General features: G+C 41.9%; 1 protein-coding gene across 2 annotated transcripts in view; it reads left to right on the forward strand.

Annotated features, from left to right (window-relative positions):
- LOC106986379 (ubiquitin-conjugating enzyme E2 variant 1-like) overlaps positions 1–12,139 on the forward strand; it is a 77,514-nt gene extending 65,375 nt beyond the window's left edge. Inside the window, exons 2-3 of one of the 2 annotated variants that reach the window (XM_053205034.1) lie at positions 2,472–2,502; positions 11,486–12,139. In XM_053205034.1, coding sequence (XP_053061009.1) covers positions 11,510–11,935 — 426 coding nt within the window. In that variant the 5' untranslated portion in view covers positions 2,472–2,502; positions 11,486–11,509 and the 3' untranslated portion in view covers positions 11,936–12,139. Of the gene's footprint in view, positions 1–2,471; positions 2,503–11,479 lie in introns of both variants that reach the window. The other variant, XM_053205033.1, reaches the window with a different exon arrangement.
- Positions 12,140–17,026: the final 4,887 nt, after the last annotated feature.

The following is a 17,026-nucleotide window of genomic DNA, read 5'->3' on the forward strand; positions in this document are numbered from 1 at the left end:
CATTTCTTTATATCTTCTTCAATTTCCTTCATAAGCTTTCTATAGTTTTCAGCATACAGATCTTTTACATCTTTGGTTAGGTTTATTCCTAGGTATTTTATGCTTCTTGGTGCAATTGTGAATGGGATCAGTTTCTTTATTTGTCTTTCTGTTGCTTCATTATTAGTGTATAAGAATGCAACTGATTTCTGTACATTGATTTTGAAGAGACAAGGTTGGGGGCTCAGAGTAAAGATAAGCTCATTTGTACTCATAGGCTGGGTCATCTGAGTTATCCTTGTCACATATACATGTATGAGCTAAATAGATTATTAAATCAAAAAGCAGGTTACAAAATAACTAGTACCATCATAATTTCTATAAATAAAAATGCTTGTAAAATGTCTGAAAAGAATTGCGCTAAAATGTTCACAGCAGTACTATCTGGGTAATAGAATTTCCATTCTCATATTTTTGAATATTATTTTCTTTTATTAAACTTTATTTATTTTGAGAGAGGGAGCACATATGAGCAGGAGAGGGGCAGAGGGAGAGGGGGAGAGAGAGAATCCCAAGCAGGCTCCACACAGTCAGCCCAGAGCCCAACGTGGGACTTGAACTCACAAACCGTGAGATCATGACCTGAGCTGAAGTCGGATGCCCCACTGACTGCACCACCCAGGCTCCCCTAAATATGGCTTCTTGTAGAGATTTGGCTCAAGATACTTATCACCTGCACTAAATGAAGCCCCATCTCCAGTGTGTATCAGAGTCATCTGGAGGGCTTGTTAAAATACAGGGGGCATGGCTTCACCCCAGTGTTTCTGATCCACTAAGTCTTACAGTGGGGACTGAGTATTTGCATTTCTAACAATTTCTAGATGATTTTGATGCTTTTGGTCCTCGGACTCCACATTACAGCCCATGCCTCTGTTTCTTGATAGCCTTGGTAGACTGTTAACAGCTGAAGACATGGTCTCTTTGAGGTTACTGATCTCATATTTTCCCACAATACCTAGAGAGAAGTGAGCCTCTCAGGTGGGAGATAGTTGGTAAGGATAGTTTTTTTTTTTCTTTTTTCTATCACTGCCTTTTCACAGCAACAGATTCAATGGTCTTTCTCCTTCTTAAAGAAGCTGGATGTAAAGACTCTAATACGCCAGGTGACAGTAACTGTCTCTTCAGGAAGATGATCCAACCCAAGTTTTGTTTCTGTAACCGTGTGTGTTCCTCATGCCTATGATCGTGTGACATCAAAACTGCAACCATAACAATATCCGATTGGATGAAGATTATGGTGTGAACACAGGGAAATCAAACTTGTGAAAGACAGAGGATTCCAAGGTGGAAGATGGCAGACTGTTCAGTAATCTCTTCTGTTGAGAAATGTAGATGTTTGGTAAATACAGAGACTTGGGAGTCATTCTTGGAATTGCCTTTGGCTGAAATGAGTCATTTAGCCCCAGTTTTCTCCCCTCTATCCAAGGACTGGATGTGGAGGGATAAAGGCTCAGACCCCTCACTCCACCCCTGAAGGGTCATTGCAGTCTCAGAGCCCCTTCCTCCACCCGGGTTTTGACCAAAGCCACACTGTGACTGCACAGCAGCTCGGGTTTTCCTCCGTTCCTCGTCCTGCCTGCTCTTCTCACATGCGTTGAGCCCGTAGCACTCCCTACTAAACTCCTCACATGGCACTTTTTGTCTCAGAGTCTGCTTTCTAAGCACCTGACCTCCGAAAGCATAACACACAGACCTTCTATCTGGGGCCACAGAAAACCCAAACTCACATTCTATTGCCTTGGCCGTGTACAGATTCGCTTCCTAATATGTGCTAATATCTCATTCTTGCTCTTTATGACTCCTTAAAATTTTTCACAGAAAGCCCTCAGAGTCCAATCTGTCTAAATCTATCTGCCCCTCCAGAGCACAACTTTTATCACGTCCCAGACCACACTGTACAATGATGGGTTAGTACTCTCTCAACTAAGGTATGACCTACTTCATGGTGGGGAAATGGCTTCTGAACTCTTTGCCTAGCACACTCCTGAACACATAAAGGGACAATCTAAATACTGAATGAGTAAGGCAATTTAAAGTGCAGCATTAACAGAGCGGGGGGGGGGGGGGGGGAGGGGGGCACCAGGGTGGCTCAGTTGGTTGAGTGTCTGACTCTTGATTTTGGCTCAGGTCATGACCCCAGGGTCACGGGATGGAGCCCTTCATCAGGCTCTGTGCTCAGTGCAGGGCCTGCTTGGGATTATCTCTGTCTCTCCCTCTGCCCCTCTCCCCTGCTTGTGTGTGCTCTCTCTCTCTCAAATAAAAGTAAATAAATAAATTTTTTTAAATGCAGCATTAACTAAGAGAGAGAAAGAGAGAGATAAGTACCATATCGTCATGGCCAGTTATACACGTAAGGAGACACTCTACCTACAGATGAGGAAGTCTTGTTTATGTGTCTGCTAAGAGGTTATATTCTTACTTTTGTTTTTCAGTTTCTCTACTCTTCCGGGATGGACAACTTGGGTAAGCGACTTCGTGCACTAAAAAATGAAGTATCTTTCTTTCTCTAATGACAGGGTGGTTTTTATCCTTGTATGGTAAGAGCACAATAAGACATGACATGTAGGACAGAAGTGCCAGTGGGAGCCCCTCTCCCAACTAATTGTTCTGCTCACCTGAGAAAAATCCTTTCCTGAACCCGCTCTTCATGGCCCTTCAGTCGCTGTCTGCCGGTGACCATTAGTCACACTTTCAACCGCCGAGTAATATAGATACCACTGACACCAACTTGAGTGTTTCCTATTTTTGGTGCAGTTTAAGAAACACTGAATATAGCAGATATACATAAAACAATACATGAAAATAGTGTAAATGGCTCACTTTTATAGTTGTATGGAGTGTAGCACTCCTCCCATTGTTGTATTCAAAAAGCACTTGTCTTGTTACTGTCCAAAGTGGGTGAATTAGCTTTCCACCCACTATTAGTAGAGATTTGATGGAAAATGTCCTTATTTCTTTGGCTTGTACACTTGAAATATTATGGGTAAGCAGAAGATAGCCAGCATGTGGTATCTAGAGACAAGTAGCCAGAGTCACATTACAGTGATGCAGGGAAATGATCATAACACAAAAATGGTTCCATGGTTTTACCTTCAATGCGAGTAGAATCCATCTTCTTGGAAGTATAGAAACCTGGTCAGACACGTTTTAGTCACTGAAGGTGGAGATGTGTACCTGTTGGGAAGGGTGGAGCAAGGTTTGAGGAGAACAAAGAACAAGGTTACCCTTGACCCATAAATCATGTGACTTTTTCTACATAAGAGATCTAAGTGTGCCTTGTTGTAGTGAAATTTATTCCAAGTTTCCGTATTCGCCTTGTAATAAATAAAATATTTCCCTGGGAGAGACTTTAATTATTCCAAATAACAGAAATTCATTCGGGCTCATGCCAGATGAACAAAGCGGTTATCAATGTGGATAAAAATACTTATGATCAAAAGGGAGTTAGTTTGAGAGCGCTAAAAATTGGATTCTTAGCTGGTATATTATTCGGTATAGTGGAATTTGTGTAGTAACAGCTCCTCATTTATTCTCATTCCTTGGGAGGAAGGAAAGATGCTCAATGGAACTGGGAAGAAAATAAGCATATTTCCAGAGCAAATTATGGGATTACACGAGAAATACCTTGAAGGACCCATTTGTGCCTACTGAGGGTTGGGGGAGAAAGAGGATGCATTCTCTGTGGGTGGGTGGGTTTCAGGAACTGAAATAAATAAACCAACAAAATTGTCCTCAAAATCCCTCTGGCTGGGCGGATTTCTTTTTTTTTTTTTTTTTTAACGTCTATTTATTTTTGAGACAGAGAGAGACAGGGCATGAACAGGGGAGGGGGCAGAGAGAGGGAGACACAGAATCCGAAACAGGCTCCAGGCTCTGAGCTGTCAGCACAGAGCCCGACACGGGGCTCGAACTCACCGACCGTGAGATCATGACCTGAGCCCAAGTCGGACGCTCACCGACCGAGCCACCCAGGCGCCCCTGCTGGGCGGATTTCTACCATGAGTTGAAATTAGAAGGGCAAAGAGAGGTGTTCGGATATTTCAGGGTTTCAGCCGTAGCCTTCTACAGGGAGATTGTCTCAGAAGATACACAATCAAGGGTCCTGTACAGAAAGGATGTTAGAGATCTCCCCAGCAGATTCATCTCTAAGTTCTAGACGCAAAGTTCCTTGGACCACTTGGGCCCATATCTGAGGCCTTAGACATCAAAAACTACATGCGCGTTATACACACATGGGTAGAGGGCTCAGTTCTGGAGGAAAGATTTCTTTCCCTAAAGCATCTCTCTCAGGTAGCTGTATGCAACAAATGCCTGACATATTAAAAATAAACGAATACAACAAGAACAATAAAACACCAACTGTCCTTCTCTTTCACATCATTTAGATACAGCATTTTCGGGTGAGGCCAAGGGTGATCCTGGTGTCATCATCATGGCTTTATCAGAACTGACTTTCTATTCCCAAGCTGGGTAATGAGAATTGGACCAGGTTGTGAATTAACTTTCTTCTTCCTCAGAATGGGTTCTTCTTAGGATGTTCCTTGTCATCTAATGTAAATGTGAGCCCACTCTAAGACCCCTGACGTAAACGCCTGCTGGTGTGAATCCAAAGGCAGTGCTATTTTAGGCTCAAATTAGGTATCTTCCCTACTTAAGAAAAAATGTAAAATATAATACAGTATGTACATATGTTGAGGCAATTCAGATGATGAAACAAATGCTGGATATACATCCAATAAACTGTGAAACTCAGACCCAATAAAAACATGTTTTTCGAGAGATGGATACACCCCTACCTGGGTCCTAACTCTGCTCCAGCCCCACTTGCTTCCTGGGCGGGGTTCAGACTTGAGGGTAGAATTTGGACAGGAAGGGGATCTTAACACTTCTGTACCAAATGAGAATTTTGCTTCTGTCACTCCCAGAGAATAGGAGGGACCTTCCGAGTCCCTCAGTAGCTGATGGAAGAGAGCCAGGCACTGACAAAAGACCAAGCCATCGTATCCTTCACGTGAGGTGCCAGCAGGTTTTCAGCCTCGCGGCACAGAGGATCTCCTGTTATTTGGGACGAGACCCGGATGGAGCAACTCCTCCCTGGGCTTCATCAGCAGGTGGCCGTAGTAGGGGCGGGAGAGGAGAAAAAAGAAGTTCCCCTCCTGAGCAGTGAGGCACTAACAGTGGGAATTAAGAGAATTTCCCAGGGAATAAGCCTCTCTGTTGAAAGCAAAAGAATACAGCCCCTGGCCTGGGAGGATGTCAGGGTGAAATCAGCAGGTGCTATCTTTCCATGAAAAAACCTGCTGAAAAGTTAAGAGAATAAGGAAAATTGAGGAAACGAAGAAGGCGACGCAGCGTCTCTCCATGTGGAAATGTTGAACATATCCGGTGCCCACACAAGCGATATGGTTTGGTAGCCCCTGGGTTGAAAAGTGATACTTACTAATGCTAACTCAGAGGATCTAACACTCAGAGGATCTGTTCTCAAGAGCAGAGATCGAGCCACAGAAACTGGGGCCCATGCTACGTCCTCTGAACACAAGGGAACCAAGATGTTGCTATCTTTCCTCAAGCATCCTGAGCAGTGCCATTCCATGGTGCCTGTGGGTCAGAATCATCAGGAGACCCCCTACACCCTCCTCCCTCATCAACTCTTAAGTCCTGATTTGGTTTTGTATTTAAATATATTATACAAGCGATCGTCACACGCATTGAAATATTCATAGGAGCAAAACAAAAAGCAAATGCATGTGTATTCACAGCTTCTTCCTCTCAGGTACCCTGTAAGGAAGATTGTGCCTCTGTCTGCTTGGTCTGGGGGTCTTTTGTCATGCTCCATTATATGCATATATAAAAGTGTAGAAAGTGATGCAGAAGTGGAATGATCTCCAGAAAACAATAGAAAGCAATTTTTATAATATATAGGAAGAAAATAATTGTGAGATGGATAGAAGAATGGATCCAGCAGAGCAGGGGCAGGGATCAGAAAAAAGGCAAACATTCCATGTAGTTAGAGACGATTTGAGGAGAGATCCCCTCTTCAAATTTAGATTTAGAAAGAGAGGTAAAAGGAGAATCCTAAGGGGTTCCACGGTGCAAAGGCTGGGGGAATAGGGTGCATGAGCAGAATCCAGATGGAAGAGCCTGGGAAGGAGTTACGCTTTCCGATAATAATTTGAATTGAATTTTCATATATCTTGGCAAAAAAGGGTATTTTTTTTTTTTGTGGACACATATGTAACCTCTACTTAAAAACAATTTTAGAAATTGGAATTTTTAAAGTTGAAACTGGAACAAAAACAAATGCAATTGCTTTACGATCCCTGGCAGATACGTATAAATGAGGACTGATAATAGAATAATGGTTGTTTTCGAAATAAATAAGGAAAGGTTGACTGATTCAATTAACGTTGTTGGGAAAATAGCCTCTTTGGGACCAAAAAAAAAAATGAGATTTCTAATCTCCCATAATACGCAAAATGAAATTTGATGTTTAAGGGATAAAAGGAAATGAGCAGGTTGGCTGTAAAGGGAGATCATCTGGGTTTCGATAGCAGCTTTGACAAACAGGGCTCTGTGGCCAGGAGCATGTCACTGCCTCTCTAAGACCACCCAGCTGTTACGTGAGTACAATAAAAGTTGCTAAGTCACTGAACGGTTATGGATATAAATATATGAAAGGAAAAAAAAAACCCTGTTAAATACGAGGGAAAAAACCATGTATGTAAAAAGCGTTAGGGGTGCCCTGGTGGCTCAGTCAGGTAGGCTTCTGACTCTTGATTTCGGCTCACGTCATGATCTCACAGTTGTGAGATCAAGCCCCACATTGGGGTCCGTGCTGGGTGTGGAGCCCCCTTAAGATTCTCTCTCTCCCTCTGCCCCTCCTTGGCTCAAATTAAAAAAATAATGAAATCAAAATAAAATTTGAAAATATTTTTTAATCTTCAGATGGGAAAGTTCTTCTGAGTGATGTGAAAACCCAAGGCCAGAAGAGAAAAGAGCAACACATTTTAATATGTGATTTTTTTTAAGTCGGCCCGATAGAGAACTATCAAGAAATTTAAAGATGTACGAAAAAAAATCTTGAAACATATGATTGATGCTAACATTTTCAATATAAAAAGGACTCAGAAAAGTTTAACAACTCAGTGCCAATTACAAAAACAGAGCTACAAGTAGATAATATACATATATCAAAAAACCAGCCTCCCTGGCGATCATTTATATAAATAAAAAATCCGATAAACAAGATGGTTTGGTGATGATTGGGGTAAGAGCACATACCTATACACAGTAGAGGCGTATAATTCTCAAACATGGGCGATTAATTTGGTAAAATCTACCGAAATTTTTGAACCACTGAACCCAGAAAATGCAGTTCTAGATATTTATATTACAGAACTACACCTGTCCAAATGTGTGCCCAATTTTTTATTGCAGCATTATTTATATAAAAGATGATTGCTCTCATCTGATGTACATCGATCTTATTCTGATATTGCTTCTTATTTAAACTATTCCTTTGGTCATAGCCACAAAAGAAAGATGGGAATATGTTCAGACAAGCTGAGATTTTAGGAAACACTACAAAATAGCACATGTGTTTATAGCCACATCCATCCTAAGTGAGAAAATGCTTCGTATAGGAGAACAACCTGCAGAAAGAATAGCCATAATAATGTGCTATTATAAAGGATTAGATAAATAAACAATGGGCCCTCCATTTTATAGAATACTGTAATAGCCATTAAATTCACTTGGGTAAAGAATATTCACCTGCATCCAGACTCATGTTAAATAGGAATAGATTGTTCTGAATTTTTGCCAGTAGTTTGTTAGCCTTAAAAAATAAAACTGTTAGGGGCACCTGGGTGGCTCAGTCGGTTGGGCGTCCCACTTCAGCTCAGGTCACGATCTCGCGGTTCGTGAGTTCGAGCCCCGCATCAGACTCTGGGCTGATGGCTCGGAGCCTGGAGCCTGCTTCCGATTCTGTGTCTCCCTCTCTCTCTGCCCCTTCCCCGTTCATGCTCTGTCTCTCTCTGTCTCAAAAATAAATAAAACGTTAAAAAAAATTTTTTTAAAATAAAACTGCTAAATTTTTGCCAGCAATCGATGGGTTTGTTTGGGAATAGCACAGAATTGCAATCAGGCACAGCAAGGTATAGCAAAACAGTAGACAAGTTCGGAAAAAAAAAGAGGAAATGTTCTTTTATAGAGAAAAGTGGGAGAGTGGGGTTGCTGGGGAGGGTAGCTGTTATAAACAAAAAGTCCATTGGAGTAAACTAGGAGGTCAAAGTATAGTGGCTTCCCATTGGCTGAATTGTGACTGTCTCTCACTGGCTGGACTATTGCCAATAGTAAAGTAATATTGGCTCGCAAGGCCCATGTCTTCCGGTTGGATTCGCAACTGACTTTGATTGGTAGGGCTGGCAAGGCAGGAGTGTTCCCCCTGCCCAACCTCCTGACTCCATTTTATTGAGGTTTCTTTTTATTAATTTTCACAAGTTGGTTTGAAAACCCATGTTACTGATCACATTATTGATTGTGATAACTAGCTTATAAACAATGTGTACTAAAATGTTCCAACTGTCATTTTATTTAAATAGCAAATATATTTATGGGAATCTAGAATAAATAAATAATGCAAAACAAAGGGGAAAGGCAGGCTTTAAAATGATGATGTCAGCCTAACACCAGTTCTGTGTTGTTATGTACTGTCTAATCTGACTGCATCACACCATCCAATATAATTGGCTTTTAAGGGAATTGGGGGTAATTTTTCCCATCCTGATTTTAATAACTTTATCACCTGGTATCACTTTGCTAAGAAGTAAGAAGCATATTTGAATGGCTGAATGCTGGTAAAAACAAAAGACAACAACAATGACAACAACAACAAAGCATTAGCTGTGGTCGTTAAGGATGAACATAGCCTGGTGCTACGTTAATTAACCAGATGCAGTAAGACGTATGAATACCTAGAATTACTTTGTTTTTTATTGACACACTGAGCAGCCTCTCTAGTGACTGATACTATTCTGTCCTCTAGTGGTTCGAATTGAAAATCCCTGCCTACATACATTCCGGGAAAATTGCTATCAGGTGGAAACTTTGTGAAATTCTCCCCTTAAAAGGAAAACAAACCAAAAATGAAAAACAGCCTGGAAAACTTGATGTATATACATCATCAAATAATCAGAGCGGAAATAACTTGATCTCACTGTAATTCAGATTTCCATTGTTTTGCCCATTACGTCATTCAAAAGTTTTCAGAACTACAACATTTCAACTCGATTTTAAGCATTCACAACCAACGGTGGAATTCAATAGAGTCTTCTCCATGCCATTTTCTAAAGAGTACCATATCTTCAAGCCTTAAGAAAGTAACATTTTTCAAAGGCAGGAAAAAGGAACCATGTAACATACCCAAACACAAATAAAGCTGACAAAGTCTTAGTATTCTAAGTACTTTTTGTACACTATTTCCTTGAAGACTCTAGGATCTTTGCCACTTTAGCTCAGTAGGTTTCATCTAGTTCACACACACACACACACACACACACACACACACAAGCACACATGTGTGAATGACACAGAATAGATTCTGGATCAGTGAACCCAGATTCTCCCAGTGCTCCACACGTTTCAGCCAAGGTTATTTGTTGACCATCTGCACAGTCAGATGGCCATGACTACATCCCCTATTCTCCAGCACCTTCTTTCTGCAGGTTGTTCTCCTATACGAAGCATTTTCTCACTTAGGATGGATGTGGCTAAAAACACGTGTGCTATTTTGTAGTGCTTCCTAAAATCTCAGCTTGTCTGAACATATTTCCATCTTTCTTTTGTGGATATGACCAAAGGAATAGTTTAAATAAGAAGCAATATCAGAATAAGATCGATGTACATCAGATGAGAGCTCCCCAGGTCTGTGACTCAGGCTGTGCTGTTTTATTATGCATAGTCTCCTTTTCTAGCTCTTGTCTCTAAAAGCATATGCAACTGTTTACTGGGCCATGTTCCCAAAACTGTTACAATAAAAACGGGGTCTTATCATTCTTTGACTTATTTCAGCCAAAATCCAGTCAACAGCTTTGGGAGTATGGACAAGGAGGCTGGGGAGAAGGAAAGTATAATCACTATTGACTCATCTACTTTATCTTATTACATGGGGAAAGTGTAAGACTCAGAAATCAAAATATTCTTTAAATCAAAATTCAGTCATCAACCAGAAATTTGCTCTGTGTGAATTTTAATTTAAAAAAGTCAGCATTGGGGCGCCTGGGTGGCTCAGTCGGTTAAGCGTCCAACTTCAGCTCAGGTCACGATCTCGCGGTCCGTGAGTTCGAGCCCTGCATCAAGCTCTGGGCTGAGGGCTCAGAGCCTGGAGCCTGCTTCCGATTCTGTGTCTCCCTCTCTCTCTGCCCCTCCCCCATTCATGCTCTGTCTCTCTCTGTCCCCAAAATAAATAAACATTAAAAATAAATAAATAAATAAATAAATAAATAAGTCAGCATTAACTCATAATTTACAATCCTTGCAAATTTTACTTCTCCACCAGGCTTAAAGTTTACCCCATTTTTTTCTGTCATCCCCTCTGCCTACATGCATACACCTTCTTTGAGCTAATAATTACAAATGTACCTCAAGAAATATCTTACATTCTGTATGTATCAACACCAACCTTGGAAGGTCACCTTGTTTTAGTTCAAGGAAAAAGATAAACATAGGGTTCTTCACCCTTGGGTGCTGGATCTCCTGCCCAGGGCACAGGTGAGCACGCCCAGCATGCCCTTGGTCTCCTGGATCCATTCTTCCTACCTCTTCGCCCAAAATGTTCCCTCCTGTCCAGTATAAAAGCCCAGTGGTTTGCTTTAGCCCCGTTCCAGTTCTGCTTCCCTTTCTATACAATATATCATCCTTAGCACACAGGGAAAACAATCAATCACACAAATGCAGGATTTTCTTTAGAAAGAGTCCCTGAGATAAGAAATACAGTGAATGAATTTTCCCCTGTTAGTAATTTGTTTCTGTTGCTGTCTAATAAGCTTTTTTCCCCTTTGTATTTTTTTATGTGCATGTGTTTTGTTTTTTGTATTTTGTTTTTGTTTTTGTTTTTTTTGAGAGAGAGAGAGAGAGCACGTGCACAAGCGGGGAAGGGGCAAGAGAGAGGAAGACACAGAATCCCAAGCAGGCTCCAGGCTCTGAGCTGTCAGCATAGAACCTGACGCGGGGCTTGAACTCATGAGCTGTGAGATCATGACCTGAGCCAAAGTCAGATGCTTAACCAACAGAACCAGTGAGGTGCCCCCTCTTTCAATAAATCTTTTACCTCTGCATGATTTTGGTCATTTGGAAATTATTGGTTCACTGAATTATATCGTCCATCCAAATGTTGACACATTTCATTTTATAATTTTTAATGTTTTTTTTTTTTTGAGAGAGACAGAGACAGGAGCGACAGCAACGCAAGATGGCAGCCACCACGGGCTCGGGAGTAAAAGTCCCTCGCAACTTTCGACTGTTGGAAGAACTGGAAGAAGGCCAGAAAGGAGTAGGAGATGGCACAGTTAGCTGGGGTCTAGAAGATGACGAAGACATGACACTTACAAGATGGACAGGGATGATAATTGGGCCTCCGAGAACAATTTATGAAAACCAAATATACAGCCTTAAAATAGAATGTGGACCTAAATACCCAGAAGCACCCCCCTTTGTAAGATTTGTAACAAAAATTAATATTAATGGAGTGGTGGACCCAAGAGCCATATCAGTGCTAGCAAAATGGCAGAATTCATATAGCATCAAAGTCGTCCTGCAAGAGCTCCGGCACCTAATGATGTCTAAAGAAAACATGAAACTCCCTCAGCAGGGGCGCCTGGGTGGCGCAGTCGGTTAAGCGTCCGACTTCAGCCAGGTCACGATCTCGCGGTCCGTGAGTTCGAGCCCCGCGTCAGGCTCTGGGCTGATGGCTTGGAGCCTGGAGCCTGTTTCCGGTTCTGTGTCTCCCTCTCTCTCTGCCCCTCCCCCGTTCATGCTCTGTCTCTCTCTGTCCCAAAAATAAATAAAAACGTTGAAAAAAAAATTAAAAAAAAAAAAAAGAAACTCCCTCAGCCGCCCGAAGGACAGTGTTACAGCAATTAATCAAAAAGAAAAACCACAGGCCCTCCCCCTACCCCCCTCCCATTCGATTTAAGCAGTCTTCATTTTCCACAGTAGTAAGTTTTCTAGATACGTCTTGTAGACCTCAAAGTACTGGAAAGGAAGCTCCCATTCAAAGGCAATTTATCTTAAGATACTGGAAACGATACTAATTTTTTTGTCCATCTAAAATATATAAGTTGTGCTATAACAAATCATCCTGTCAAGTGTAACCACTGTCCACATAGTTGAACTTCGGGGATCAAGAAAGTATATTTAAATTGATTCCCATCATAACTGGTGGGGCACATCTAACTCAACTGTGAAAAGACACATCACACAATCACCTTGCTGCTGATAACATGGCCTGGGGTCTCTGCCTTCCCCCTTTCTCCTCCCCCTGCCTCCCTGCCTGCCTCCCTCCCTCCCTCCTTCCCTCCCTGCAACAGCCCTTCAGCTTGGGTTGGCTTGCTAGAGTAGGTGTGAAGGTTTCAGGTCACAGCCTGTGGGACTACTGCTGGGTGTGTGTGGGTGCTCCAGCTGCACCCCTGCTTTTTTTAAGTCTTAAATGATGCCCCCCACCACACCCCCCACCAAGCCATTGTCCCTTCTTAACTTTCCACCACCACCCTTGGCCGAAGCATAGATTGTAACCCCCTCTGCTCCCCTCTGAAATTGGCCTTTGGTGAGGAATTCAGGGCTCTCCCCATATCTTCTCCCCCACCTTAATTGAGGGGTGCTGCTTTTTCCTTCCTCCTGCTCAACTCCCTTTTTGTACCATCACCACCCAACACTTTCCACCGTACTTCCTTGCTTTGGCCAGAAGCCATCAGGTAACGTTGGAAAGAGTCTCTGACTTCCCTCGTTTAGTTTTGGAACCACATTTACTCACTCTCCACCAGCCTGGGAATGAATATTGGGTCCCCAGCCCTGCCACCCTCTGCTGTCATCATCAGCTGATGCGGTTTTTTAGCTCAGGTTCTGATAAAGTGAAAAGAACAGTCACCAGGGGTACTCACACCTGCCAGCTCTCAAAGTTCTTGGTGGTTAAACTTGGAGAAGGCCACAGAAGACACTTGTAAGCACACACGATCCCTCTGAATGAATTTTCTTTTCCTGTAATTGCTTTTGCTTTTAAAAATTGAAAAAGTTTTACACAGGGTTCTCATGTGGTCATCTTGCAATCCATTTGGGTCTAGTTTGGAATGTGGCAACTGGAACAAAAAGAACCTTGAATTCGGGTGCACACTTTGGTTTTGGTGCTGCTGTTTCTCACGGTCCTCAGCAGGGACTGAAAAAGAACTCGGTGTGCACAGCGGATCCCCGAAATTGGCGGGCTTGGCTTCCTGGCAAATTGCTGCGTTTTTCCACTTTTCTGTTCAGGACCACTAAATGCTGAGATGTGGATGCATACCGAAATAAAAGCGATTCATTGTGTTCTAAAAAAAAAAAAGAGAGAGAGAGACAGAGACAGAGTGCAAGTGGGGGAGGGGCAGAGAGAGAGGGAGACACAGAATCTGAAGCAGGTTCCAGGCTCTGAGCTGTCAGCCCCGAGCCCGACACGGGGCTCAAAGCCACAAACCATGAGACCATTACGTGAGCAGAAGTCGGACACTTAACCAACTGAGCCACCCAGGCACCCCTGTGCATGTTATTATAACTAATTACTTACTGCAAATAAATCAAGAGTATCAGGATCTTGGCAAGAGTGGCAGTGATTAGGCACTGTAGATGAACTGACATGCCTTTGAAGGCCACTACTTGTAGATGCTGAAGATACTCTGGGAGATTTTTCTAGTAGTCGGCACATGTTCTCTGAGTTTTCAAAGCATGAAGGGAGGCCGGTCTGTGTGCTATATCTTTGGTGCTACATCTTTGGAGCTTCTCAAGTGGTGGTGACATTCTTGGAGTTGTCAAAATATCTATTTATTTTATTTATTTTAGAGAGAGAGAGAGAGAGAGAGAGAGAAGGGGAGAGGGGCGGGGGGAAGAGAGAGAGAGAGAGAGGGAGGGAGGGAGTGAGAGAGAGAGAGAGAGAGAAAGAGAACCTCAAGCTGGCTCCACACTCAGCACGGAGCCCGACACCGGGCTTGATCCCAAGACCCTGGGATTATGACCTGAGCAGAAATCAAGAGTCAGATGCTCAACTGACTGAGCCACCCAAGAGCCCCAATCTATTTTTGCCTTTAAGTGAGTTCAATCCTCATCTTCAAATAGAGACAATAATAGACTTAAAGCTTTCTTAGAGCTAGAATATTTTGATCTAGAGTTTCTGTCAGGTCCCCGGAGACTCTCCCTCCTCCCAGGAACTTAATGCGTCTATGGGTCCTGAACAAAAATGACTCACTGAGATTTGACCCCAGAATCAGTCTGGGAAATACAGGTATTTCCTGTTTCTAGTGTAGGTCTCTCCTAGAAAAAAACATCTCCTCTCTTCAGTGTGTGTTTGCATCGGCTTAGATATAGAAATTGAGCACATCGCTTTTGATCACTTTTGAGAAATTCCATGTGTTTTTACAGAACAAAGTTGTTATACATTATAATGAGAATATTGTTCTATAAAATATAAATAACATGCGCAAGCTAAAACCCATAAAAATAAATTTAAACCTGTCAGACTGATCGCTGAACAGAATTCCTATTTCTCTGATTAAGGCCACTATTGTTGATTCCAAGCTTCCGTTTGCAGTTTTTTGAGCAACTTCTAAAATGCATGACCACCTGGACTTGTACGAATCATTTGTTGTTGTTTTACGAGAGCTTACTTCTCTTCCTTTTTCCCTTAGTTTGTTTTTTTTTTACCAGTTTGTTAATGAAGAGGAAGCACCTGCTGATTTCCACTGTGACAATTTCTTACACACAGAGATGGTAACCCATGTTTCCCTCGAAGTAATACCTTATTTCTCTCCCCCCACTTCACAAACAAGCGTGTAAAGATAATTTCTATACATGGTATCCCTAATTCTCGTTCTTGTGTTTTCTCTTCCACCTACTCCTATCTGGCCTCTGCCCCATTAATTCCACTAAAGCAAAACCATGCTAAGGCCACCAGCCCCATCTGTTTGCAGGTCCATGGGGACAGTTCATCCACACCTGCCCTACAAAGCACCACCCTGACCCGTATTCCCTTCATGGTCAAGTCTTGTCCCCATGTGTCCTTCCAACTGCACTGGCCACTCTGCCTCAATGCCCTTCCCAGACTCTCCTCTGCCTGACCTTTAAACATTGAAGGTCTGCAAGACTACAACTCATTGTCCATTCTACTTATACGTGACCACATTCATTCCCATGCCTCGTTCCCAGATACTCAGTAAGGAATCCCAAACTGACACCTCCCTCATGGCATTTTTGTAAATTCCAGACCCACATTCCCAACTGCAGGTAAGACTTCAGCACTCACGTGTCTCCCAGGCGCCTTAGAAAGGATATCTAATATCACTCTTCCTTGCCAACATCCTTTGTACCTAAAGCTTCTTGTGTAAGAACATCATTTTCCTTGGCTTCCCTTTGTAATTTTTAACATAATTGAAATAAAATAAACATTAGTACTGTTTTTTATGTCTCTTTCCCTATAAGGCTGAGTTTCAACACAGCAGAAACTGTATGTGCTTTATTGACCTCTAGATTTTGTTTTTCATTTTTTAAAAAGATTTTACTTCTTTCAAATATAATTTATTGTCAAATTGGCTAACATACAGCGTGTAAAGTGTGCTCTTGGTCTCCGGGGTAGATTCCCGTGGTTCATCACTTACATACAACACCCAGTGCTCATCCCATCAAGCGCCCTCCTCGATGCCCATCACCCATTTCCCCCTCTTCCCCACCCCCACCCCCATCAACCCTCAGAATGTTCTCTGCATTTAGGGTCCCTTTTGGTTTGCCTGCCTCCCTTTCTGTTTGTAACTATTTTCCCCCTTTCCTTCCCCCATGGTCTTCTGTTAAGTTTCTCAAGATCGACATATGAGTGAAAACATGATATCTGTCCTTCTCTGAGTGACTTATTTCACTCAGCATAATACCTTCCAATTCCATCCATGTTGGTGCAAATGGCATGACTTCATTCTTTCTCATTGTCAAGTAGTATTCCATCATATATATATATATACATATATATATACATATATATATATATGTATATATATATATATACCGCATTTTCTTTATCCATTCATCTGCTGATGGACATTTAGGCTTTTCCCGTAATTTGGCTTTTTAAGTAATATCTACACCTCCAATTTATAAACCGGAAATCAAGAGTTGCACGCCTTACAGACTAAGCCAGCCAGGCGCCCCTTTCATTTTTTAAAAAGTGAGGTCCATGCCCAACGTGGAGCTTGAGCTCACAACCCTGAGATCAAGAGTTGCAGCTCTACTGACTGAGCCATCCAGGCACCCCAGGTGACCTCTAGTTCCTTGACCACAATTACACATTTGTCATTTAGATACTCCCGTTTTGACATATACTCTGAATGGAATGAATGAGTAAATAAATTTTACCATCTGTTCCTCAATATCATTTACAATGATGTGGATTTTGATTTTAGAACAAACATTCGAGAAGTTCTCTTTGATAAGTATGTAACATATAAAGCAAAATGCAAATTTAATAACACGGAAAGGTAAATATGTTTTGTAAATTTTAATGCAACTTAAAGATGAACATTTCACTGTATATAACCTCTGAATTCTATAAATACGATAGATGCAAGAAGGAATACATATAAATACATAAATAAATAAATAAATAAATAAATAAATAAATAACTTTTTTAAAAAAGGGAAACCAAGCAACAGAGAAGTCATCTCTTAGAGACTAACAATCCTGAAGCTGAATTTTTTAAAGCATCTT

This window comes from Acinonyx jubatus, chromosome D4, assembly GCF_027475565.1.
Source record: "Acinonyx jubatus isolate Ajub_Pintada_27869175 chromosome D4, VMU_Ajub_asm_v1.0, whole genome shotgun sequence".
Classification (NCBI taxonomy): domain Eukaryota; kingdom Metazoa; phylum Chordata; class Mammalia; order Carnivora; family Felidae; genus Acinonyx; species Acinonyx jubatus.